The sequence below is a fragment of the Paroedura picta genome, chromosome 8 (assembly GCF_049243985.1).
Source record: "Paroedura picta isolate Pp20150507F chromosome 8, Ppicta_v3.0, whole genome shotgun sequence".
In the NCBI taxonomy this organism is placed as follows: Eukaryota; Metazoa; Chordata; class Lepidosauria; order Squamata; family Gekkonidae; genus Paroedura; species Paroedura picta.
The window spans coordinates 13,067,661-13,094,002 of NC_135376.1; the positions used below are offsets into that span (position 1 = coordinate 13,067,661).

General features: G+C 47.9%; 1 protein-coding gene across 2 annotated transcripts; it reads left to right on the forward strand.

Annotated features, from left to right (window-relative positions):
• Positions 1-793: 793 nt before the first annotated feature.
• TNFSF10 (TNF superfamily member 10) lies at positions 794-26,001 on the forward strand. Of its 2 annotated transcripts, none has more exons than XM_077348399.1 (5): positions 794-1,139; positions 15,882-16,022; positions 17,215-17,260; positions 18,687-18,885; positions 19,003-20,444. In XM_077348399.1, the coding sequence occupies exons 1-5, from the start codon at positions 816-818 to the stop codon at positions 19,298-19,300; spliced, it is 1,008 nt and encodes a 335-aa protein (XP_077204514.1). In that variant the 5' UTR covers positions 794-815; the 3' UTR covers positions 19,301-20,444. The 2 variants fall into 2 exon arrangements, with proteins under 2 accessions (XP_077204514.1, XP_077204513.1); XM_077348398.1 differs by lacking the exon at positions 19,003-20,444 and adding an exon at positions 20,470-26,001 and having other exon boundaries at positions 801-1,139; positions 18,687-18,797.
• The last annotated feature ends 341 nt before the right edge of the window (positions 26,002-26,342 follow it).

The following is a 26,342-nucleotide window of genomic DNA, read 5'->3' on the forward strand; positions in this document are numbered from 1 at the left end:
CACCATGCTGAAAGGCAGTCCGAATACCACCATCTGTCTTCTGCGGTGTGCAGCTGCAGGGGAATCCATGGGCATGTTTGCACACTCTGAGCTCAAGATGGGGCAGTGGCAAGCCCAACCTTAACTGAGGAATTTCTTTTGAATTAATTTCATCCCACGGGTTCTGGGGTCCGTCCCTCCGGAGCGTGTCCCTTTGCATGTTCCCCTCTGAATTTCAGCGCGCCCCTTAGAACCAGCCCCCAAAACATTTTTATATTTGCAGGACTTCCTTGACGCCACATAAAACTAAGGTGACCAGATAGTCCCACACTTTTGGAGGGACATCCGGGGGTACCTGTCAAATTGTACTTATGTTGAAATTTAAAAATATATATTACAATACTATCTTTGCGTTCTATGAAACTTTTTGTAGCTCCATATAGACCAATTTTTAAATCGAGAACACCCCCCACTTTACCAATGTTAAAATCTGGTCACCTTATAGAAAACTAGACCTCAAATCCAAACAAAGCCTGAAGCCAAAGGCAGGTCCGTCTCTGTGGGAAGAGAATGTTGAAGAACTGCGCATGCCCACGAACCTAAACTGTGTTGGTCTTAGAGGTGCCACTGGGCCCAAATTGTAGCAGCAGAACAACGTTAGAGTCCAGGGCCCATTTCCAGGATCCTCGAGGGCAGAACCGGGCCGGCCTCAAGGGCGCCACTGAGCGCTTGGCTCTGCGGAAAGCTCAACAGGGCGCGCCCCCAGGCTTTCTCTTGCTCCCCGCCAACTTTCTGGCGCCCGCAATCGTTCCCCCAAGCGGAGGGGCGGGAATGGAATGGAAGGGGCGGCCGAGTTTGAAACCGCCCAGCCCGGAAGGCGCTCCACCTCAAAAGCCAGCCAGCCAGCCAGCCGGAGTCCCCACCCAGCCCAGCCAGCCCGCCTTTCTTCTCGCTCCGGCTGCAGCGCCGCGCGTCGCCCTGAAGCTGGCCTGCCCGGGGTTGGGTCGCCGCCTTTGTCCGCTCTGGAAGCGGCCGCGATGTTCGCCTCGGCCGGCCTGAGCCCCGGGCAGACGTGCGGGCTGGTGCTCATCTTCGCGGTGCTGGTGCAGTCCATCTGCGTGGCCATCACCTTCCTCTACTTCACCAACGAGCTGCAGCAGGTCGGTGCGAGAGGCGGGCGGACTTCGGTCGCCTTTGTGCTGCTTGCTCGGGGGGGAGGAGTGGGATGGCCTGGGGGGCGCTCCCAAGTTTTTGGCCCGCTTGCATTTTTACTTTCCGAGCCCCCCACCCCCCAACCCCGCGACCTAGTTTCTTTGTTGCCTTCCCAAACGCTTCCGAAATTCCGGATCTCTCCCTTTTTTAAAAGTTGCAATTGGGGTTCTCATACTTTGGGGAGAGAATGCGGGAAGAAAGAAAGAAAGAAAGAAAGAAAGAAAGAAAGAAAGAAAGAAAGAAAGAAAGAAACTTCCTTGCCAAACAAATCTCGGAGTAATCCGGGTCCCGCTCGAGACAAAGGGCCGCAGGGGGTCTGGCGTCTTTGGTCAAGGCGCGTCCTGCAATCCGAATTAAGGGTGGTTCATTTCAGCGGGGGCTGGGCGGAAACTGGGCGGAGAGAAAGCGCCGCTAGACTCTCTGAGACGGTTGCCAAGTCCTCCCGGGCCATCGGCGGGGGATGGGGGCGTAGCAGGGTTGCCAGATCCAGGTTGGGGAAACTCGTGGATATTTGGGGATGGAGCCTGGGAGGGCAGGGACCTCAGTGGAGTGCGATGCCCATCGAGGCCGCCCTACAAAGCGCCCATCTGCTCCAGGGGAAAGGATCTCTGGAGATGAGGTGTAATCTGTGTGTGTGTGGGGGGGGGGATCCCCAGGTCCCGGCTGGAGGTTGGCATCGCCGTCCTGGGCATGCTTGGTTAGGAGTAGCCCCCTGGGAGTCAGTGGGACGTGGGCGGGCCTGAGGGATGGTTTTAAAAACCCTTTGTCTTCAGTGGCTAAATATATGCATTTAAATACTGGTCAGGCGTCTTTACCGCTCTCGTTTTCTCGCCGGGGTTGCAAAAATAATATTTTCCAGCCTCGAAGAAGGAGGAGCGGTTGGGTTGCTAAAAGTAACGCGTTGTCGAAAATAGATACTCATTTCCTCCAGACGGTGACTGAGTTTAGCGGTGGCGTTTCAGGGAGGAAGGGCTGTTTTTGTCAGGTCTTCAAGAAGGGGAGGGTAAATTTTTGGGCCGGGGCAAAAAAAAAAATGATTTCCTGGAAATCAGAATTGGCTGTATTCCCTCCCCCAGGTCGCTTTATCTTTCTTAAGCAGATAAGAGTTTTGTTTACTTTGCAACATGACCTCTCTGGCTTGCTCTCATTTCCTTGGATTTATTTTCTGGCTGGACAATGGAAAAGTCTCCGGTCTGTAAATGCTCCCCCCCCCCTTTTTGGACTCCGATGCAGAACAGACCTGAAGGGGGGTGGGTGGGGTCCAGATATCATGCCTCCTCTGCTCTTCATGAGCAAGAATTACCGAAAAAAAAGAAGGTGGAACAGCTTGTTCAAAAATGCCTCGCAAGCTCACTGGGTGACCTCGAGCCAGTCATACCCTCCCACCTGAACCTACCTCACAGGGGTGTTGTGAGGATAAAATAGAGAACAGCGTTAACTACTCTGGGTCCCCATTGGGGTGAGAGGCAGGGTACCAATGAAGCAAAGAAACAAGAGGAACAGGCACTATTGTTTTCCCCTGGCCACCAATGGTGACTTCTTGGGTGGAGTACAATGGAATTTCTCACTTACATTTGGGACTCTGAGATCCTTGATGGGTGTCATACATCAGCAGGGGCATACTTGCATTCTGGGGATCTACTTTTATTGCAATGAAAAGTGGGAGGTGCAGGAAGTGTCACTGGGTTTGCACATCCTGTTGATTGTCTAGCCCAAGGGTAGTCAAACTGCGGCCCTCCAGAAGTCCATGGACTACAATTCCCATGAGCCCCTGCCAGCATGGCAGGGGCTCATGGGGATTGTAGTCCATGGACTTCTGGAGAGCCGCAGTTTGACTACTCCTGGGCTAGCATAAAAGCCCCCTTTAAAAACAGATCCCAAAAGCTTAAAAGGGCACCCCCTGACAATTATGGTAGTAAAAGAACAACACAGGGAAAACCAGCTTTTGCTATGCTTTACGTTGTTGCTTTATTGTAATGTATATCTTGCACTCACCTGGTGTATCCAAAATGAGGCTGGCTCATCGCTTTCCTGGAGAGATGAGCTAGTTCTCTCTCGGGCAAAGCAGGGGAGTATGGGAAACCGGAAGCACAAAGTCACCCAGGCCCTCTGCCCCCTTTCCTCCTTTGCCCATCGGTCAACAAGGGTTCTCTAACAAGGGGCTTTTCTGGCATGGTTTCTAAGAAGTGGGCGGACAGGTGGGACTGTTGTCCAGCAAGGCTACTGAATGGCTATTTGGAGGTTTGACTGGCCGTGCAGACTGGCCACCCATTGCCAGATTCCTAAAGGTATTCCATAGGCAGGGCTCCTTGTGGGTGTGCCTAAGCATTATAGGGGGCAGATACCATTACTTCAAATACAAGAGTGCAGTGTTTAGTCCCTGCAAGGAGACCCAAGAGGAGTGAGCCACCTCCACGGTGCCCTTTGTGTTTCCTTTCCTAAAGAAGGCTGCTGTTTGTTTCAGCAGGGCGAATGTAAACATCTTGGGAGGAGGGAAAAGGCTGTGTAGAAACCTCACGTATACAAACACTTCAAAGGAGAGGCGTGGGCTGGATAAGAGTGTTGCGTTTAGCTCTGAGAGACCCATTTCTAATCCCCTCACTGCCATTCGCTGGCAGGGGGCTCCTGGGAATTGTAGTCCATGGACATCTGGAGGGCCGCAGTTTGACTACCCCTGCTCTTAAGCATTTGCTGGCAGGGGCTCATGGGAACTGTAGTCCATGGACATCTGGAGGACCACAGGTTGACAACCCCTGCTCTAAGGACCTTCTTGCTCAGCCACACTTCAGTTCCCTTGCAAAGCCAGACAGGAGTTAGAAGTCCACCAAGGGTCCACTCGTATGAATTGTCTCTGTGTTTTGCATGCCTCTTCACAGGATCAAGGGATCTCTTTGGCAGCCTGTGAATCGTAGCTTCCCTTCTTCTAAAAATAAACGTTGTAAGAGCTAGATCTTGAGGATGCCAGCTGCCTGGATTTTTAAGAATAACTCTGCATTTTTGCTTGTGAAAGCAGAATCTGAGTCTGACTGCATCATAATCTTGGGACTGCATCTCGGAATAGTTTTGCCACGTATATTTCTTGGTGTGGGGGACGTTCATGGGTACAAGGATGCAATCTGTTTAAAGAGAGTTTCATAAGTTCCAACCCCCTCCTGGCCCATCCTTGGCCATTTTGGAAGGGCAGGTCGGGCCAACATAACCATATGTGGTCATATCACCCAATATTTTAAAATAATTACAAAATATATTAATAATGTATCAAAAACCCACCCAGTTGGGGGAAACTCTCTCGGGCTGTCGAGAAACACCAGAGTTTCAAAAAAACCCTGTTGGTAGAGATAAATAATATAAGCATGCTGCCTGAGAGCGAACATAAATGCTCCCTTGGGCACCCATAATACCACATGCTCTTCCCACTTCTGCAAAACCCAGTCCATGGGGCTCATGGGAATTGTAGTCCATGGACATCTGGAGGGTTGCAGTTTGACTACCGCTGGATAAGAGTGTTGCGTTTAGCCCTGAGAGACCCATTTCTAATCCCCTCACTGCCATGAAGCTTGCTCGGTGATCCTGAACTAGACCCACTCTCAGCCTAACCCACCTCACAAGGTTGTTGTGAAAAGAAGGAGAAGAGAGCATGCTTTTGAGGAAGGGATGGGTTTTTAAAAATGTGCTGGGCTTGGATACGTAGATTTGATGGTTTAAGTAAAAAAAACAATTCTGACTGGACGCTTTTAGAATGCTTCTGAAACTGTCCCTGGTCAGTCCTTGCAAACCAGACCTTGTACCTTAACAGAGCTACAGAACTCTGCCTAATCACAAGAACGGAAACTCCCACACCATGTGCTGCTACAGCTAATCTCCCGCACTTGCGTTGTTCTCAAAATAATAACGAAAACACCCCTCACAGAGACACGGTGTCGCTTTCGGCCTGGAATTGATTCAGAATGGGGATTTCCAAACAGCTAAGGTCCCCACAGAATCTTTCGTGGGTTCAAGGAATAAAAGAATCACTGGACCTTTACCATCAGTTATGGAACATCACGGAGGTGGTGAACTACGGACCGTATTGGGTCTCTTTTCTGCTGGTTGCTTGGTGGAAATTCCTCTTACTTACCACATCCCTCTCTACTGGTGATTTCATCAAGGCTTGAAGTTTGTAAGGGATATGAGGGGGAAGTCTCAATGGGAGGGGGTTTTTCCTGCAGGATGAGGAAACACAGAAGAACTATTACATATCCAGTTTCTTCCTCTCGCAGAAACTTTCTGAGAAGGCCTCAAGAATGCTCTTGACATGAAGGGGAAGTTAGATGTAGCACAAATGCGCCTGAAGGTGTTCACACCTGTTTGTGGAGCTCACTGATGACTAATATCGTTTTTCTCGTGTGATATACAAACATAGCATTAGGGATCCCAGATCCTTGGGGGAAGTAAGACCATCAGTTTAAACAACAAGTGGAGCTGCAGAAGCATCATGTATGTTTGGACAAAGGCTAATTTCATTTTTGCTTGTTCCTCCAGTAAAAGATCGGTAATTTAACCTTTGGGCCTTGACATGCATAGCCCAGCCTTGTAGGATCTTAAAAGCTAAGGCTTGGCCCTGGTTAGATGGGAGAACATCAAAGAAATTCAGCGTCTCTTGACTTGACGGGGTTGGCCTGAATCGGCTTTGACTTGAGGGCAGTTTCTGCTCTTTCGCTTTTAGATAGGATGTGAGGTGGCTTCTAGACCAGGGATGCATCAGGGTGAGATTGGATCACGAAATGCCAGAGGCATTTAAGTAGGAAAAATCTGAATGGGAGTTGAGGAGGTTTGCCAAAGAGGCTTGCGGAGGAGTAAGGACAAGCAGAAACAGGGATCTGAAACAGGCCAAACTCGTCCCTAGGAGAAAACTGAACTGTGGAGTCAAATTCAGACCCAAAGCCAAAACATGCATTCCTTTCAGAGCATTCTTAACCTGCTTTGCTCCACCAGTGGGTTCAAAATCGGTTACAGTGACAATAAAATACAATTGAAAATCCATCAGAACAAAACTACAGGAGCGGCTGCCAGAAGCAGTGTCTAAAAGCTCTTATGAATCACTCTGGCAAGTTCCATCGGTGGGATTTCCGCAATGTGGACACAACAACTGTTCAGGAAGTTGATCAGACAAGCAGAGCTGCTACCGGGAGAGGCAGTCCTGTTTGAACCTGGCTCAAAACCGTGGTGCAAAAGGCTTAAGCTTGGTCAGTTGTCACGTCTGAATTGACAAACCTTGGTTTGCAAGCAGTGGATGAATCATATCTAGCTTAAAGTGGGTTTGCAAGGCACGGTTTGAACAAAGTTTCTTTTAAAAAATCAAATAATATTTAATTTCAAGAAGAAATATATAATGGATAAAACTAAAGAGAAACACCAAAGAGAATACAAATAGTCTGAAATTTCTTTATTCCAATTCCTATAAAAATATAATTTCTGTTACAATTCAAATCCATTACTCGTTATTTCAAGTCTTCAATAACATTATCATGGTACATATATTATAATCTGAAAATCTCTTAAAGTGATTTTCCAAATTAAACCAAACTTTATTGAAATCCTCATTTTTCCCTCCTTGAATTACTTTAATATTATCAGTTAATTTTCCCAAAATCATCATTTGCCTTATATTATTTCTCAATTTTTCTGATGTAATATTTTCTGCATTTTCCCAGTTTGTAGCTGCTACAATAAAAAGTTCATTAATGTTTTCTTCTTACACTGAACATTTCCATTCAAGAAAAAAAAATTAAGGAGAGCTAATTGAACTGCGGACTCTAATGTCTCTCATACAATTTTTCCAATTTCTGCAAAAAACATTTCCCCCCCTAACTCCGTTATTACTGGACACTCCCACCACATATGTCAATGGAACACATGGGGGAACAATAAATCAGGTGATATCTGAGGCCATTGACCTTTAAGGCTAACAAAGTTCTATTCAGTGTTTTGTGTACATAAATTTCTTCAGTTTGACTGACTGGAGTTACATCTGTAGTGCCTATGGAAGAACTTTCTCAGAGATGAAACTGCTTTGACTTCCAAATGCTAATTCAGGTAGAAGAAAAATTCAGTCGCAAATTCTCAGAGATGAAACGGCTGTGGCCTAAAAATGCTAACTCTGAAGAAAAAAATCACATGGCCTAGCGTTCTGGAGATTTGTCACACCAGCTGGGTCTTGGGCATGTCACGAATTTCTTCCTCAATTTTCCCCTTCTGTAAAATGGGAAGAATTTTTGGTGGAGCATACAAGTGCTGAGCTGATGGAAACAAAACCAGACCTAAAGGTAAAGGTAAAGGTATCCCCTGTGCAAGCACCGAGTCATGTCTGACCCTTGGGGTGACGCCCTCTAGCGTTTTCATGGCAGACTCAATACGGGGTGATTTGCCAGTGCCTTCCCCAGTCATTACCGTTTACCCCCCAGCAAGCTGGGTACTCATTTTACCGACCTCGGAAGGATGGAAGGCTGAGTCAACCTTGAGCCGGCTGCTGGGATTGAACTCCCAACCTCATGGGCAAAGCTTTCAGGCGGCTGCCTTACCACTCTGCGCCACAAGAGGCCCATCAAACCAGACCTAGTTGATGGCAATTTTCTGAGTAGGTGGGAACGTGAAACAGATAATTAGCTATGGTGAGGCTGTAGTTTAGGGTTACTTGGGTTCTAAATTAGGATTTGTCCAAATATGGTGCAGCGTGGCACCCACATTTAGCTTCTGAGTCACAGGCTGGAAAGAACCATGCACTAGCTAACCTTTAGTTTTTTCCTGCTTTTTTTTTTCTCTAGAAGACAGGCGTGTTTATGATGCCTCAGAACTCTTGTTCAGTTTTTCCCCATCAAACCAGTATTTTATATCATTAGATTTATAGGACTGCCCCTCCTGGCCCAGCCGTCTCATATGGGCACCCCTCTGGGATGGTAAGCAAGTTAAACCCCAACTTGAAGTGAATGAGCTGCCAGCCTTAGCATGGTGCAAAGTTTAGACCAGGGGTAGTCAAACTGTGGCCCTCCAGATGTCCATGGACTACAATTCCCAGAAGCCCCTGCCAGCGAATGCTGGCAGGGGCTTCTGGGAATTGTAGTTCATGGACATCTGGAGGGCCGCAGTTTGACTACCCCTGGTTTAGACCCTTGGAAATGTACAATATGCGTTAAGTTTGTGTGCGGTTTTTGGTATATAAAGGAATTGTCAAGAAAACAGGATAACATTTCATCTGGAATGATGCAAAGATGATCCCTACCTGGGAATTCCACCTGCTAATACAACAGGGTATTGGGTTGGAATCTGGATTTTGTGGCATTTCATGCTACTATGAAGCTTTTGGAAAGACCTGACTGACCAAGAATTTTGCCCTGGGGGAGTTTTGCCTTTGAGTCGGAATGCAGCGGGGGAGGAATCAAGTCATAACAGGGCATCTAAAAGGGGTAGTTAACTCAGCAGCTCTTTCTGGCTAACTGCAGAGGAAAGGAAGTAGACTCAAGCTTGGTTGGAGAGAACCAATGCTTCAGCCTTGCTCCAATTCTGGTGACCTCTGTGGCCAGTCTGGGGTTTTTAGGTGCTTTTTCAATAGGGTTGTCAATAGGCTTGGGAAATACCTGGGGCCAAGGGACCAAGCCCTATGAAGATAGGTTGAGGGACTTGGGAATGTTCAGCCTGGAGAAAAGGAGGTTGAGAGGGGACATGATAGCCCTCTTTAAGTATTTCAAAGGTTGTCACTTGGAGGAGGGCAGGATGCTGTTTCTGTTGGCTGCAGAGGAGAGGACACACAGTGATGGGTTTAAACTTCAAGTACAACGATATAGGCTAGATATCAGGAAAAAAATATTTCACTGTCAGAGTAGTTCAGCAGTGGAATAGGCTGCCTGAGGAGATGGTGAGCTCCCCCTCACTGGCCATCTTCAAGCAAAGGTTGGATACACTCTTCTCTTGGATGCTTTAGGATGCTTAGGGCTGATCCTGCGTTGAGCAGAGGGTTGGACTAGATGGCCTGTATGGCCCCTTCCAACTCTATGATTCTGTGATTCTACCTGGAACTTTGGAGGGTGGAGTCTGGGGAAGGCAAGGGAGGCACTTCAGCAGTTTCTAATTCAGTAGCATCCACCCTCCAAAGCAGCCATTTTCTCCAGGAGAACTGATCTTGGCCATCTGGAGATTGGCACCTCTCCTTTTCCAAGATAAGTGCTACAATCCTTCATAGCTCCCAAGCACTTTGGGAATTTTGTGTGTGTGTGTGTGTGTTCTGCCTTCTCTCCTTGCTTTGTACGGTTTGAAATCTCCTTTCCTGCCTAACAGATTCTAACTTTGTAGATTAAGACGGTAGCCCTATCCTGTCTATGTTTTGTCTGCAGGAGGGGTATGTATGGAAAGGAGCATCACGGAAGATGCACAAGCAAGCCACTGTCGGTGGTGAGAACTGGGGCGCCAGTTCACCTTCATTCAGAATTCATAATTTTGTAACTGTAGACCCCTACAGCTAATGTGTTTCCGGATGACGTGTAAAGCAGCCTGTTTGGGGGAACGGTATGGAAGGACCCGGAAAAAGCAATACCATGGAGAGAGAGAGAAAAGTAGGAGAGAAGGACAGAAAGGGACAGAACAATAATTTGGGAAGATTTTTGAATTCTGTGGAGGAGGTACGCAGAAGAGATGATGATGACTCCTGTTGACAAATGCATGGGTATGTATGCACATTATGATCCCTGCCTAGTCCAAGAATCAGTGGCTCAGCTGGGTAATTCAGAAATATGAGACAAATAATCATTCTTTGAAGGGGAAAACATCTTTACTTTGTTTGAATGGGAGTCATACCTGTAGCATGGAATATTGATTTGATGCTACCCTTCCTCCAAGGATCTCTTGGGTGACGTACGTGATTCTCATTTGTCTTCCCAGCAAGGCAGGTTAGTGTGTGTATAAAAGAGGCATCCACAAACTGTGTTCAACAGAAGGGAGGATGGCTCTTCTAAGATGGTCCTTACCTGCTGTAGTAATGGATTCTTTAAATACCCACTGGATTATCTGGGAGCAACTTTTTAGGGCTAAATTAATTCAGCCATTTAATGGACGGGGTGCTCATTGACGTCTACGGAGTAACTTTGAATGTGGTGGCGCAAAACGGCATCAAATCAGGACAACCATGTTGAGTTTCCCAGTACTTGCCTCTGAGTTGGGACCTTAGTAGTCCATGGCAGTCTCCCATCCAAATAGGAACCAGGGCTGATCCTGCTTAGCTTCCAAGATCTGAAGTGATCAGGTTAGGTTGGGCTATCCAGGTTGGGGCAACTCTGCTTTGGACTGTTGATTTTAGAGGCAGGTGAGACAAAGGCCTGAAGGAGGTTTTATTCTTTCTTTTCCTGTGAATTGCAGGTCCTCAAGAGATGATGCTGAAAGTGCTCATGGGGAGAAGAATCCATGGCTGGTGGCCATCGCTGGGAATCTTTGCACATGGTACACTTAATGTTGGCTGTTGGTTGTATTCTGGCCTGGTATTGTATGTTGGGGATTCAACAGAGGAGGAGGAGGATCCAGGGGGATGGTGGCTCAGCAAACAGTGTCCCGAAACGCCATGCTGTTTTCCTCCTACAGGTGGTGTCTCCTCCCCTGGTGAAGGCAAAATGGTGGCAGGAAAGACGCCCACATCGAAAATACAAAGTGGACTTCCGTTAAACGTTGGATCATCTGAAAGGTCTTGGAAACTCAATCTGAAATTCTATAGTAATGTCAATAATTGTGTTTCGGTTTCATTATGCTAAAAAAAGAAAAGAAAGAATAGATACTCCTTCTCTTAATAAAATATGATGCACTTTTTTTTTTTTAATACACTGCCTTTTTTGTTTGTGTTTGCCATGTAGTTATTTCTAGCAATCTTGTTCGGTAATAAGTTATTTGTTTAAGAAATAATGCTATAAATGTAAATATAAATTCAGCCTCCCAATCTCGATCCATGACCCGATAAATGAATTATTTGTCTGCACATTCCCTCAAAATTTTGTAACACAAGAAACTCGTTTCCTGGAACGGCTACCGAAAATTAAAATCGCAGTAATAAAAATTTAATTGAAAGCCATATTTAAATAGCAGAAAATGCTGGACACAAGCAGAAACATTAAAAGTAATAAGAATAACAGTGATTTTGAAAAGCTAAGGCCACCATCCACAGTTACCCCATCCTGGACCCACTGAGACTGGTGGGCTTCAACTGGAGTCACTCTGCAAAGGTTTACACTATTACAACCAGTAATAGAGAGGAGGGGAAAAAGAAAAAATGGGGTAGAGAATTAACAAATCTTTAGTAGAAAAAATAAATCCAATGCCTGTGAATGCCCAAGCTGAAGGCATTCCAAAACGGGGTGCCATGAATGAAAAGTCTCTGCTTCTTGTTGCTACACAGTTCACCTTAGAGGAAGAATTGGAGGTACTTATCTGTCCAGGACCTTTGATGTGAATCTAAAAGGAGAGCAACCATTCTGGGCCAGTTTAGGGGTCAAGCCCACTCAGCAGACGTTGCTTCAGCTCATACCTTGGAAAGCCACAGTTTGGCCACCCTTGGCCAGGCCAAAATAAAGGCCTTCTGAAATGTGGGGACAGTCCGTTGATGAAAGTAAGCTATGGAAAGATAAGGAGTGTGATATTAAAGAATAGCATGGAATTACACACCATGAGCCCTGCCAAGAACCAACTGATAGTCTCATGCCTCCGGTGCACGGTCTAAGGATAGTCTTGCATGTATCCAATCCTGCATTCCTCTCAACATTGACATTTCCATTTGCGGAAAACCGGCTGACGATTTCCATCCGTTTCCCCTTCCCACTGCAAATGGGGTCACTGGAAGAGGTGAGAATGCCAGCAGGAGTTGAAGGCAGAAGGAAAAGAGGAAAACCCAACCTGAGATGGGATTGACTCAGTCAAGGACGCCAGGGCCCTTGGTTTGCAAGGCTCTTGACAGTAGGACATTTTGGAGGACAGAGGGTCAACCTAAGTTGGACGCCACTTGACGGCACTTAACACACACTGCAAACTTAAACTTTGTCCCCTGTGATATTACTGAGGATCTACTGCCCCCCCCCGGAACAAAATTTCAGGGGCTCAGCAAACAACAGCAGGATTGGGGAGTTGGAGCGTCCCACTCAGCACATTTCATGGATGGTTGGATGTATCTAGATGAGAGGGTTGGATTTCCCAAATTGCCTTTTGGGACTTCAGGATCGTGACTTGGGCTTCATACACTTAAGACACCTAATGGAAAATCATAACAGGCCACCACACTGTAGTAATGTGGAAGAAAGCAGTAGGTACAACAGCAGATCTGGGTTCTAGTCAGGGGAGGTTGACACACAAAACAGCCTTCTGGTAGCCCATATAGATGCTCATTGGAAGGCACTTCTGTATCATCATGCTTTTTAGAGCTCCATGGAAACATTTCTTTCCTATCTGGTATGAGGTCTACGCCTCAGAAGACTCACAGATGACCATTTCTCTGCCAGTGGTTATTTCAGGGTGGAAACTATTATTATTATTATTATTATTATTATTATTATTATTATTATTATTATTATTATTATTATTAGATTTATAGCCCGCCACTACCTTGGGGCTCGTGGCGGGTAACAATATCGCAAATCCCCATTAAAACCCCATAAAACAATAATAACATTGCCAATATTACCGGCATGGCAAGAATGGCAGCTCAACTCCCCCCCCCTCCCTTCCACTACTAGCGGGTGGAGAGGAGGTCCTGATGATGTTTTGCTTCGGGTCCAGAACCCGAGTCCCCGGGGGAGGCATGGATCTATTATCAGCCCCAGCCTCAACCATAAACCTGGCGGAAGAACTCCGTCTTGCAGGCCCTGCGGAACGTCGAAAGATCCCGTAGGGCCCGCAGCTCTCCCGGGAGCTCATTCCACCAGGTCGGGTGCTGACCCCAGCCCCCATTAAGCAAGGACCTCCCTGGCTTTCCTGACACATGGGTAGTGGTATATTGGGGAACAGTGGTCTGAAGAGCTACACATGGCTCCTGAACGTTGTCATTCTTTTCATGGGCATTTCTCTCCAGAGCCATTCCAAAGGTGTGATCCAGATCTTTGGAATAATCCATTTGTCCATACGCTTGAAAGGATTGCTGCAGACCTCAGTAGCACTTTGCCACCTCATTATGGAAATTAAGAGGCACAACTAATTGCAAGCAGACTGGGATGAGGACCCTGGACTCCAGCTCTTTGGCTCTCTGGTTCTTTTGAGGATTGCTAAACTGTAGAAGAGCACATTTAATATTGTTGGGACGGCATCTGTTTATTTGATAACTAGCCTCAAAGCCCGTTCATAAGAACAGGCTGTGAAAGGGTCCTCCCCATCAGCTTCCCGGCGGCTTTCCAGGCCACTGGGAAGCGCTGAGGGCAAGGGAGGGATGGGGGCGTGGGGGAGGGGGAGCGCTTCTGCAAGGTCCAGGGTGCGCTTGCCAGGCCCCTGGGAAACGCTCCCACCCCCACGGCCGGATGACTTTCCGGGGGCCTGCCAAGCACACCCGGGCCTCCATGAGGCCCCGGGTGTGCTTTCCAGGCCTTTGGGAAGCGCCCCCCCCCCCACACCGCCAGGCCTCTTACGTGGGGCCCTGCAAATAGAGTGGCGGAGTCACAGTCGTGCCTGTCTCTAACAGCCAGGCACGTCTGTGAGGCAAGGGGTGAGGGCTTGGTGATGGAGGGCAGGAGCTGTAGGGCCAGGGCCAATCGGTGCAGCTGGCTGCACCCTGGTTGGCCCTATTCCAACTCTGACAGGGAGGGTGGGAGCTGTAGGGCCAGGGCCAATCGGTGCAGCTGGCTGCACCCTGGTTGGCCCTATTCCAACTCTGACAGGGAGGGTGGGAGCTGTAAGGCCAGGGCCAATCAGGATGCAGCTGGCTGCACCCTGATTGGCCCTGGAAAGGCTGGACCATTCGTCCCCCAAGGCTGTTTCACAATTATTAAGAGGCACCAAATGGACAAGATGGGCGACCCATTTGTCCGTTCCTTCTCCCCTTGCCTTTTCCCTTTCCATCCCTCTGCAAGCCTCTTCCTCACCAACCCTTCTTTTCGTTTCCCTCCCTCATCTTCCTCTTCCCCTTTTCCCTTACAGCTTTACCTTCCGTTTCTCCCATCTTTTACCTTCATTAGTCTCACTCTGACCCTTGGCAAAATCTAATGTTGGTCACCAAGATTCCAGGCATAGAAAACTGAAAATAAATAAAATCTCACAAAGTCGAGATTTGATGGCTTTCCTTTCTTAAACAAGCAGGTTCCTGACAGACAGAGCACTTTCTCAATAGAACAGGCTTCCTGGGGAGGTGGTGGGTTCTCCTTCCTTAGAAGTTTTTAAGCAGAGGCTAGATAACCACCTCATAGAAAGGCTAATTCCGTGATTTTAGGCGGATTGTAAATGGCTAGGCAGAAGGGATTGGCTCTTGTGGCCCTTGCATGTTCAGGGAAATCATAGAAACAGAGTTGAAAGGGACCTCTGGGGTCATCTAGTCCAACCCCCCCCCCCCCGCATAATGCAGGAACTCGCAACTACCTGCCCACCCACAGTGACCCCAATTTCATGCCTGTGACCCCCCCCCCCCAAACATCTCCAGAATCCAGCCTGGCCTGGAGGGAATTCACCTACCATCCTACAGTGGTGATCAATTCCCTGGGGATGCAAGGAAGGGCCACAGGAGCCAAGCACTGACACAACCCTTCCTGCCCACCCACTCACAATCTGCCTAAGTTGATTTGGGGTCAAACCAACTTTGGGGTCAGGAGGCAAATTTCCTCCAGGCCAGACTGCCCATCTATTTCTTTGGGGGACGGGACATCATCTGGGCATGGAATTGGGGTCACTGTTGATGGGTAGGTAGTTTTAAATTTCCTGCTTTCTGCAGGGGGTTGGACTGGATGACCCTGGAAGTCTCTTCCAACTCTGTGATTTTATGATTCTAGCACTGTTTCCGCACTGGGAACTTTGCTGCCTCGACTCTTGTGCGGGAGCACAAATCTGGGGTGGACGTGGTGCACCAAGCCAAATGCTCCCCCATGAGTGAGCAGGAAGAGGTGGGGCAACCTGCCCCAACTCAAACTCCAGCCTGCAGCCCGGCATGAAGACCTTCAGTCCAGGTCTTCTTATGATTTTAGGGTGTATTTTCTAAAAAAATCTAATCTGTTTATGCAAACCTGAGGCTTTCCTTGACCCGTGTAGAAAAAATTTGCCATAGTTGTACATAGTCCCATTTGGCAGATTTTGTGATCCGCAGTGATCAGATTCTGATCCCAAAACCTTTGCCTCCCGAGTTTCTTATAATAACCAACAAAACCATCAGTGCTCTATATACCCAGTCCGTGTTTACTCAGAAATAACTCCCACTTGGCTTGATGATGGTTTTGTCTGTCATAAGTGTGTTTTAAGATTGCAGTGTAAATGGAACAGTGTGCAAACAGGATTCAAAGTAACAACTGAAAGGAGATGTGGTAAAATAATAAAGGCAAGATGTATCTGGTTTATCCTCAAAAGTGATCTGTGTGGGGCTCTTTCAGTGGATAATCCCTATTTTCAAGTGCTTTGTTTATCTGTAGACTTTGTCCCTTGCCCTCAATTTAACAGGGACCTTCCCTTTTATCGAATTGCAGTAGATTAACCAACTCTTGCTTTTGGTTTCTCGCATGCAGCTCCGGGAGACCTATTCCAAAAGCAGCTTCGCCTGTTTCACCAGAGATAACTTCTTCCTAGAGGACCTGGATCCGAGTTATAATGAGGACAGCGACCCCTGCTGGCAAGTCAAGTGGCAGCTCTCCAGGCTCATTAAAAAGGTAACTTGCAAATCGGATGAAAACAGTCAAACCAAGCTACAAGAGCTTTCGTTCATGTCACACCTTACCGTTTGTGGGTGATTGTTTCTTTCTGGCGGTGGATTCGGAGTCCTTTACGGAGCTAGAGTAGCCTTTTTCATACCATGGAAAAACCCCTGAAATACTCTTCTGACTTCGAGGACCCCTGGAAACGGTGGCATGCCCTTTCAGAGACGTGGGTGCAAAAGTAAGATGCGGGAGCCAGCCAATGAATCAGTCAATCAGTTACCATTCCCACTGGGGAGAAAGAGACTACCCTGCAGAGCTACAGAGGAAGTGGGCTCCAGTGATGTCTAGCGATGTGAGAGGCCATCTGAATTCCTGGGAAAGGCCACATCACCTCTGGAGAACTCTTTGAGTAATCCTGGGGTTTCCCAGAACAAGAGTATTTGGACAGGCCTTGGAAGACCAGGTTCGAATTCGCATTGACCCTAAAGCTCACTGTGTGTCCTCGGACCATCCACTCTCCCAGCCCACCCTCCTTCACTGGCTTGCTGGAGGAGAAACCATGCAGGCCACTCTGAACTCCACAGAAGGGGGGCTAAATAAGTATACCAAATAAGCAGGCCAGCTAGCAGTGATTGCTGACTGTGGGGGGTTGCCAGCTGATTTGAAGGGGGAAACCCATCTGTGCAAGTGAATTTTCTGCAGCCTAGAGGCAATTGTTATCATGAGCAGAGGAATCTGTACCCTGAAAGGGTCATGACTGGTTGCATTTTGGGTTTGTGTCTATGCCAGGGATACCCTGGGGATCCATGGGAGCTCTTTTCCCCTCCTGCCTTATTAGCTACAAGCTAGGGAACTGGCTGCTTCCATTGTTCCTCTTCCCCTTCTGAGTTTTCTCGTGGTTTGTGTGCCTGGGAGGGGGTGGAGTTCTGTCTCTCCCCCCTTCATTCCTCCTTGAACCTGCCTGTTAACACTGGTGGTGATGTCACTTCCTGTGTGGGCGTGGCAGGGAGGCATGGCCAGCTGACATCACTTCTGGGGCTCCTGGAAGCCTCAAAAATTACTTCAGGGGTTCCTTTATGGTCAAAAGGTTGAGAAGGCTGCTCCGTGCAGTTGCGGAAGGAAACTACACCCAACCTTTGTTTCTTTTCAACATCGTGGCGTTCTTGGGAAGGGAAAGCTAATGAAATACCGCTTGCAATTGCAGATGATCTCCAAGAACTACGTGGAAAAAACTGCCGCCACGGCAAAAGGTACCAGTGAACCGACACGCTGAATTCCCCTGCCCCAATGGTGCTCTTATTAGAAACACCCCGAGGGTGAATGACTGGCAGATCGGTTAAAAAATAGCTGATAGATCAGCCGTGACGTTACTAATTTGGCTGCAAGCGAGCGAGGTCCGTGTATCCGGGTTTCAGTAGCAGTGTGAACAAGTGGGAGCCAGGAAGAAGCTGGGAACAGAACTAGTCCTTCTGGATTTGTGAACAAACAGAGAAAGCAGCAAATATGTGAAGTTGCTTTACGCTGCCACATATAACTGGTCTGGGTAGCTCAGAACTCGTTACCTGGTAGGAGTCCTTTGGCCTTCCCCAAAACCCACCAACTGAGATCTTTGAAACTGGAGACTTCTGGAAAGTGGGACTCTGATTGGTGCAGTGATTAAGAACTTAAGAAGAGCGTTCCTGGATTGGACCCGCGGTCCATCTGGTGCGCCATCTTGTTTTATGCAGCTGCCAGCCAGATGCCTTGGAGGGCCAATAGGCAGGGCACGGACACCAAGCCCTCCCCCTGATGTTGCCTCCTACTCCTGGGTTTCAGAGGTTTTACTGCCCATGGATATGGGGGTTTGCTTAATCTTCCAAGACTAGAAGACAGAAATGGCTCCCTCCTCCATGCATCTATCTAAAGTCTCTATAAAGTCAACTCTGCTCATATATATCTTTGTTTCCATAGGCTGTGAATCCCATGATTTAATTAGTTGTTGAGCTGTATGTCCTGAATCTATTGCCCATCAACTTCGTTGGGTTGCCCCCAAGTTTTCTTATTTACTATGAGAAAAAAGCCTGCTTTAGCTATTTTCTCCACCCTCTGCATAATTCTATAAAGCAGTTTCAGAATCCCCCATTAGCCTTCTTGGTATAGTGGTTAAGAGTGACGGCCTCTCATCTGGAGAGCTGGGTTTGATTCCCTGCTCCTCCACATGCTGCTGGCTGGGTCACCTTGGGCTAGTCATACTGTGAGAGCTATAGTTTCTCTCAGTAATCTCTCAGCCCCACCTACCTCACAGGGTGTCTGTTCCGGGGAGAGGAAGGGAAGGTGATTGTAAGCCGCTTTGAGACTCCTTCAGGTAGTGGAAAGCAGAGTATAAAAAACCAACTCTTCTTCTACTTTCTAAACCAGAATTTCCCTTCAGTCTTTCCCCTGATTACCTTCTGTATTTTTTCCAGCTCTGCAGTACCCTTTTCCTGAGCTATGGGGACCAGAACATCACTCCATATTCCAAATGAGGGCACAGCATAAATAACTCCATACAGAGACATTACAATAGCAGGCTCTTTTATCTGTAATCCCGTCTATTCTCAATCTCTTTCCTGATATCCCCCAGCATGGAGCTTGCCTTTCTGTTCTGATTCTAGCCAAAGACAAAAGACGCTGAGAGTTTTCTTTCTTTTCCTTCAGGCGGCAAGCTTCGCGGTCCCACCACAGCGGAGAGGGAAGCCGTGGAAAACTCTGTGCCCAGAGTGGCCGCTCACTTAACAGCCAACAGGAGGAGCGCTCTCGTCCGTCAAAGTAAGAGGCGCCGTTACCTTGCTCAAGGTGGTGAAAAGTGGCAAAGATCAGGGGAATTAGTCACTTGCCAGTGTTCTCTTACTCAGGGGTAGTCAACCTGTGGTCCTCCAGATGTCTACGGACTACAATTCCCATGAGCCCCTGCCAGCAAATGCTGGCAGGGGCTCATGGGAATTGTAGTCCGTGGACATCTGGAGGACCACAGGTTGACAACCCCCGCTCTTACTGATTGTGCCCACCTGAGGCTGATGGGAACATCTTCTCCGCTCATTGACTTGATGATAATTGTGCCGTTAACAGAAATAGCAGGAAATGCGGAATGTCTTTCATTAAGGAGGAGGGGGGAAAAGGCATGTTTTAGCTCCTTTTCAGTGGGGTTTAGTACACTGCCCCAGAAAGCCTACATCACAACACACATTTGTCTTCTGGTTTTAATTGCAAATTTGGAGACACCCAAAAAAACACAGTGTATGATTTGGTCCCGGAGGCAGGTAAGCTTTTAAAACAAAAACAAAGCTGGGTTGGAGAAACCCGGAATGGCTAATTTTCTTTTTACTGTCTGTGGTGTTGAGTTCTCTTTTAATTTAGCAAGTAGAAGGAAAAAGTTGTCACCAACTCCGGTTTCCAGTGGGTATTTTTTCGTTATCCAAGTCGATTCACATGAACAAGCCAGGAGGTTTGGACTTGCCTTACATGGAACAGTCAGAATAACCTGGCATAGGCCGGATTCCTCAGAGCTCGGAAGCTCAGAAGAGTCAGCCCTGATAAAGGCCTGGATGGGAGACCCCGAAAGAAACCCAGATTCGCTACAAAGAGGCAGGCAGTGGCAAACCACCTCTGCTGCCTTCCTGCCTGAAAAATGCTTTGGATCAGATCACCCTGTGTTAGTTGCGATCCATCAACACGTTTGTCTCCTTGACATCAAATTGAACCTGTGCCTCTTGGAGCCATGGGGTGGATCCTAGGTACCCGGTCCACTGAGGCGGGGACTTCAAGAACCCTTCTGCCACCACCAAAGGATGTTCTGTGGTTTAGATTGCGCCTTTTAAATACCATTCTTCCCTCCTTCGTTTTATCCTAATCCCTACCCTGTGAGGTAATCTGGGGGTGGGACTGAGGGGGTGGGACCAAAGTAAACCCCGTGAACTCCCAAGGCAGAGCAGAGGTTAGGACTTTGGACTTCCAGAACCTAATACGACACTGTAATCCCTACACTATGCTAATTTGCACAGAATCCAACCCAGAGTTGGGGCATTGCAGTATGCCCAGCAGGGCCCTCAACATGTAGCCCGCTGACTCAGTTTTCTTGGGCGCCTGGCAGTTATTTTTAGAAAGTGAGTGGGGAGGTAAGGCTTTGGCCCAGGAGGGCTATGCAGATCAAGAGACACCCTGTTAAGCAGAGCTTCTGCCTGAAATATTGAAGGGGTCCTATTACGGTTACGTATAATCTTTTCCCCCGACATCTCGTGGTTTGGTCCACCCCCTGAAACAGCCATTTTGCTGTTGCCCTTGGTCAGAATTCCAGAGGTGCCCACAGGCTCAACAAGGCTGATTGGATGGGGGGAGTCAACAAGAGTATCCATTGGTCATGCAAAGATACAAGATTTTGAAACGGGTTTGTTCCGATTTGCATATCCCTCACAGAGATACTTCCTTTTCCCACTTTTCTCAGATTCTTCCTCCAAAACCTTCACCGGGATCAAAATTAACACGTGGGAGACGTCGAGAGGCGCTCATTCCTTCCTCTACAATGTGGACTTGAGGAACGGGGAACTCATCATACCCCAGACGGGCTTCTATTACATCTATTCTCAAACGTACTTCCGGTTCCGTGAACCGGACGGCGTGCTTCCGGATGCCGAGCCAGATTCCGACAGTGTCAGAAACCCTAAGCAGATGGTCCAGTATATCTACAAGTTCACCAACTACCCAGAACCCATCCTGCTGATGAAGAGCGCTAGGACAAGCTGCTGGTCTAAACAGGCCGGCTACGGGCTTTATTCCATCTACCAAGGGGGGGTATTTCAGCTGAAAGAAAACGACCGCATTTTTGTGTCCATCAACAACAAGGATCTGGTTGATCTGGACAACGAGGCAAGTTTCTTTGGTGCTTTCTTGGTCTCCTAAAAAAACAGGGAGGGAGGGAGCGAGAGCAGTCTCCTGAAACTTTGAGGGGTCTCTGAAAGAATGCGATGAGCCAATTGATAAAGAGGAATGCCTTTTCTCCTCAGAACTGGGAGACTGGTAGAACTGGAAAGATGGTCCACAGGACTAGCACCGCAGTGCTTATTCCTTACCTCAGTGGTCCCCAACCCCCGGTTCGGGGCCTGGTACCAATCCGTGGATCAGTCGGTACCGGGCTGCGGCTCCTCCTCGTCCTCCTCCCCAGCTGCTGCCTCGGGGGCTGCCCTGCCACTCTGCTGCCGGTTTACCTTTGGTGCTCTCCAGTGGCCACCATGGCTGGGGCTCCCCCTCAGCATGGAAATGTGCAGCTGCTGCTGGCAGCGCCCCCTAGTGGGCAGCAGGAAGAGAGGGGCGTCGGTGGGAAAGCAAGCGGAGCAGGGGCCCAGGTGGCAGTGGCAATGTCCCTCAGCAAAAGACTATCCCCCCCCCCCCGGCCTCAGTAAAATTGTCAAGCGTTGACCGGTCCCCGGTGATAAAAAGGTTGGGGACCACTGCCTTACCTATTTCCAGGCCATTCATACGACCCCCACATCACTTTACATCCCATTCTGTGAGAAAGTACATCTAGATCTTAACAGTCGCCCTTCGAAGCTTGTGAAACTAACAAAATGCAGTGTGCGACTTGGATCAAGTTCTAGACAGGGAGTCACAGGCAACTGCCTGCAGGCGCACAGCTTCGGAAGAGGATAATTGCCCAATGCCATTCATACACCTTGCCAAGTTGCTGAGCTCCACCTCTGGAAAGATGAAACTGAGCTGCCCCCTCCCCCCCCGGAGGGCCACGTCCTTCCTGAAAGAAAGTGGGTGGGATCCCATAGAGAGGAGGGACTGTATCTTCCTGGCATCCTAGGTGAAGTCACCCTTTAGGGAAGCATGCAAATATTCGGATCCTTTTCCTGACTCCTGAAGCAGTACGATTTTGAGCAAGTTGGGCTGTTTCCAGATGTGTCCTTCATCTCTGTCAATTTCTGTGCTGGGCGTTTGGATGTATGAGATCGTACTCTTAGTTCTGTATCATTTCTAATGATGGTTGATTGATTGGATTACTGGGAGATCACTTCAAATTACCGTTCGTGGGATTCTCCACTGATGGCCTGTAAATTGTTCCCCTGTTTGTTATGAGGGAGGTCATCGCTTTAAGGCAGGGGTAGTCAAACTGCGGCCCTCCAGATGTCCATGGACTACAATTCCCATGAGCCCCTGCCAGCATTTGTAGTGGGAATTGTAGTCCATGGACATCTGGAGGGCCGCAGTTTGACTACCCCTGCTGTAAGGAATTTGTTTCCTGATCACTTCAGGGGGTTTGTTTTTAAAGAAGCACGCTAGCCCAGAATGAAACATTCATGTGCGTGGACTGTCTGAGCATGAATCTGGAAGGTATTGCTGCCGACTGACCTTCCCTCCCAGATTGGCACAGGAGCGGATTCACAAACTTTTGGCAACCCAGAGATTCCACACACCAGATAATGCACTTTCAATGTGCTTCTGCATTTGGATTTCCCTGTGTGAAAGTGCATTGGAAGTGCGTTATCCAACGTGTGCGGAAACTGAGCTGGTTGGAGACGGCAGTGCTGCAGATATACTAGGCTTGGGGGAGCCTCCTTGATTCTTTGGCTGCTCCAGCAGGTATAATACTGCTGAAACAAAAAGAGCCAACACAAGCATTCACCATTGAGGTTTTCAGTGCTTTCAGAGCACCCAATTGAGGTTAGAAGAAGAAGAGTTGTTTCTTATATGGCACTTTTCTCTACCCAAAGGAGTCTCAAAGTGGCTTACAGTCGCCTTCCCTTTCCTCTTCCCACAACAGACACCCTGTGGGGTGGGTGAGGCTGAGAGAGCCCTGATATTCCTGCTCGGTCAGAACAGCTTTATCAGTGCTGTGAAGAGACCAAGATCACTCAGCTGGTTGCATGTGGGGGAGTGGGGAATCGAACCCAGCTCGCCAGATTAGAAGTCCGCACTCCTAACCACTACACCAAACTGGCTCTCAACTGCCCCTGCTTCTTCTAGCAGCTGGAGATCCAAACATTTAGCAAGCGGAGCTTATACCAATGCTTTAGCCCTTTGCCAGGAAAGCTTAATTGTCATACGTCACGTTGTTTGAGCTGACATCTTCTACAGGAACCCTTCTGTCCATAACTTCTGACCGTCGCGTGATGAGAAGAATGTGACTCGTGGAAACGTTTATGCTGTATAAAAGCTTCACCTGCTGATTTCTGCAGATTGCCATGCTTCCAAATGCACAAGAGCAAAGGAAGCTGTGTATTGTGTGTCCCCCCCGGGTTAGTGGACAGCTCTACCCAGGAGCACAGACCCAAAACTAAAATCTCCTGTAAAAACTTCATTTCCATGAGCATGTTGGATTGGTAAGGCAAGTGTTTCCCTGAGCTAGTGTCCATGCCCCAGAGGGTACCTGCCTGCACACTCACCATAGAGGTAGGTTTGGTGATTGACCACAGGCAGTGGATTCCGGCAAGGATGCTTGGAGGCTAGAATTTCACAGAGGGCCCTAAAAGGAGAATTGAGCAGCTGTCCTCTTAACCGTGTGGCCACAAGAACAGTCCTTGGCACTCAAAGGTGGGGAAAGGTCTGTTTTTAAAGGACACTTCCTTGAAAATGCTCCTGGGCACCTTGTAGTGGAGGTTGGAGAGTTTCAAAAACATCCCCTCCCTTGCGCCAAGGCAAATTGAGGCTGCAAGGATCACACTTACCTCCATGCAGGTAATATGAGAAACGGAATGCCTGTATATACCATACTGTTTCAATAGTTTATTTTGAAAGGCACTGGCAAACCACCCCGTATTGAGTCTGCCATGAAAACGCTATAGGGCGTCACCCAAGGGTCAGACATGACCCAGTGCTTGCACAGGGGGTACCTTTACCTTTTACCAATTAATATTTTTTTAAAAAAGAGGTGCTAAGGTTTCCAATGGTGCCAGTTGGGGATCGCTGGCATGAGGCATACTTCAAGCATAAAGCTTGAAGCATGACTAGAATACGGTTGTTCATAATAAGACCTTTAGGGTTTTTAACAGTAGGTTATGTAGGCATTAGCAGGCAACAATGACTATGTCCTGGTTATAGCATGCTTGCTGTAGTCTGCTTGTTCTAGAGAATTGGTAAATCTGGATTTGCAATTTCAAGGAAAGCTTCATCAGACATGGCTTCCCCATCAGCATGGCTCCTGACAGGGTCTTCCCCTCCGAGTGCCTTGCGTTTGACTTCTGCCAGTGCAGATCCTAAGCAAAGATACTCCCCTTTTAAGACCTTTGAGTTAGAAGGGTAATACACTGTTTAGGATTGCCTTGTGTTGAATCTTTCAGGGACTATCTTGGGCAACCTTGAAACAGGTGGATGGCAGGTGCTCAATTACCATCGTATAAAAACAAACCAGGCAGGGTAAAGAATGGATTGTCTGGGGTGCAGCTTGAAAGATGTCGTCACTGCATTCTGCAATGCGTGTTTGGAAGTGGTGGCCAGCATTGAATGCAAGCACACCTGTGGAAGGACAGGTCACCAGGTTTTCATACAGTTGGGGCTTCTCCCTATAAAAGGTGCTGGGAAAGGACCTTTGCATTCCTCCTGCTGTCGATTCCTACCTCTGCTCACCTCTTGCTAGCCGTGAAAACCCTACAGCGGGGGTAGTCAACTTGTGGTCCTCCAGATGTCCATGGACTACAATTCAGCGTTTGCTGGCAGGGGCTCATGGGAATTGTAGTCCATGAACATCTGGAGGACCACAGGTTGACTACCCCTGCCCTACAGGGTCTCTAGAAGTCATTTGTATCTTCATGGCGCTGTCTAGCACCCTAAATCTTGTGGCCCCCCTAATCTCCTTTCTTTAGTGCTTGTTTTCCCAAAAGAAAATAGATGCAAGATAGTGTGAGTTTCACTTTCCTTTTCAAGCTGTGTCCTGGAATCAGAGACCTGAACTTACTGGTCCAGAGCAGGGGTTGGCTAGCTTTTTATGAAAAGCTGCATGGTGGGTAAAGATGTAACAGGTGAGCTTCTTTCTGTTCCCTCTGTCCTGCCGCTATTAAAAGCACACGGCTTCTGTCCCTAAAATGACAGCTACTGTTCGTATCGGTATTCTCCTACTGTTTGTATCTTTCTCGAGGAGATGCTGCTCGAAACCAACCGGGAGGTTGGAGAGCGCCATAACAAGAGGAACAGATGAGGATAAATTAGGACAGATGTGACACCTGTTGCCTGCATCAGCCATGTATTATCTGGTTTTCTCCAAACAAGGAGGTGCATAGAAATGCAAGGTGGCTTTACAGATCAACATATTTCTATGGACGTTGAAGCAGAAAAGACACGCTGGGATTATTTGCTGCATCCTCAGCTCTGGTGGAAGAATGTTTTCCTGGTGCAGAAAGCTGATTGGAATAAAAGCTCCATGCAGTTTACACCTAATATGGATATAACCAGAATTAAATCAGCATGGCCAGATGATGCTTTTTAAAAATGGAGGGGATCTATGTGTGGACCCAGTTGGATTCTAGGGAGTGTAGGGGTGGCAGGACCTAACCTTCTCATCGCCCCTCCCACATCTCTGTTGACGTGGTGGGGTCAACGTGACACACTGCTTCCCTCCCCATCCCCCCCCCCCAGATGCACAGATCCTTTCTGCGCATAAGGTTAGGGCAAGGTGACCTAGTTTAAAGCACCCCCACCAAAGGAGTGTTCGTCATTACTAATACATCTCTTTCTGAGAAAACAAGTGGATTGCCATGAAACATAATTGAGTTACTGAAATAACTTGGGCTTCCCATTATTGAATTTCCCAGGTCTTCCCTCCATGTCTTTTGACTATGCATTGCCAGATGTAGCAAAGTCTTTTGTGTGTCTCTGTGTTTTGTGTGTTGTCGTACAGGGGTTGTGCCATGTGAAAAAAAGGCCACACTAAGTCAGGGAATTGTCGTTTCAGGGTTGTCTTTTTTTTACAGGTTTTTATTTCATTTGCTTTCCTTCCATTGATTTTGTAAATGTATTTTTATAACAAATGGACTTTCATAAACCGTGTCTTGTCTGTTCATTACTTTTGTTTTTGCTTGTATGAAAGCTGAAACTTGTTTAAAGGTCTTTTCCAGGCCTTCTCAACAAGGATTTCGTGAAACACTGGGGTGTCTTCATGGCCCTGGGAGGGTTTCCCAAATGGGTGGGACTTAACTAATTTTTTATACATTTTTAAAAATTTGTTAAACCCTTATCGAGTGATATGACTATATATGGTCATGTTGACCCGTTTTTTTCCCCTCCCAAAATGGCCAATGGTGGGCCTGGAGGGGGTGGGAAGGGGAGGAGCCCTGGGTGGGCATGTCCATAACTCTGCTTCCCAACCTTATTCTGCTCCATGAC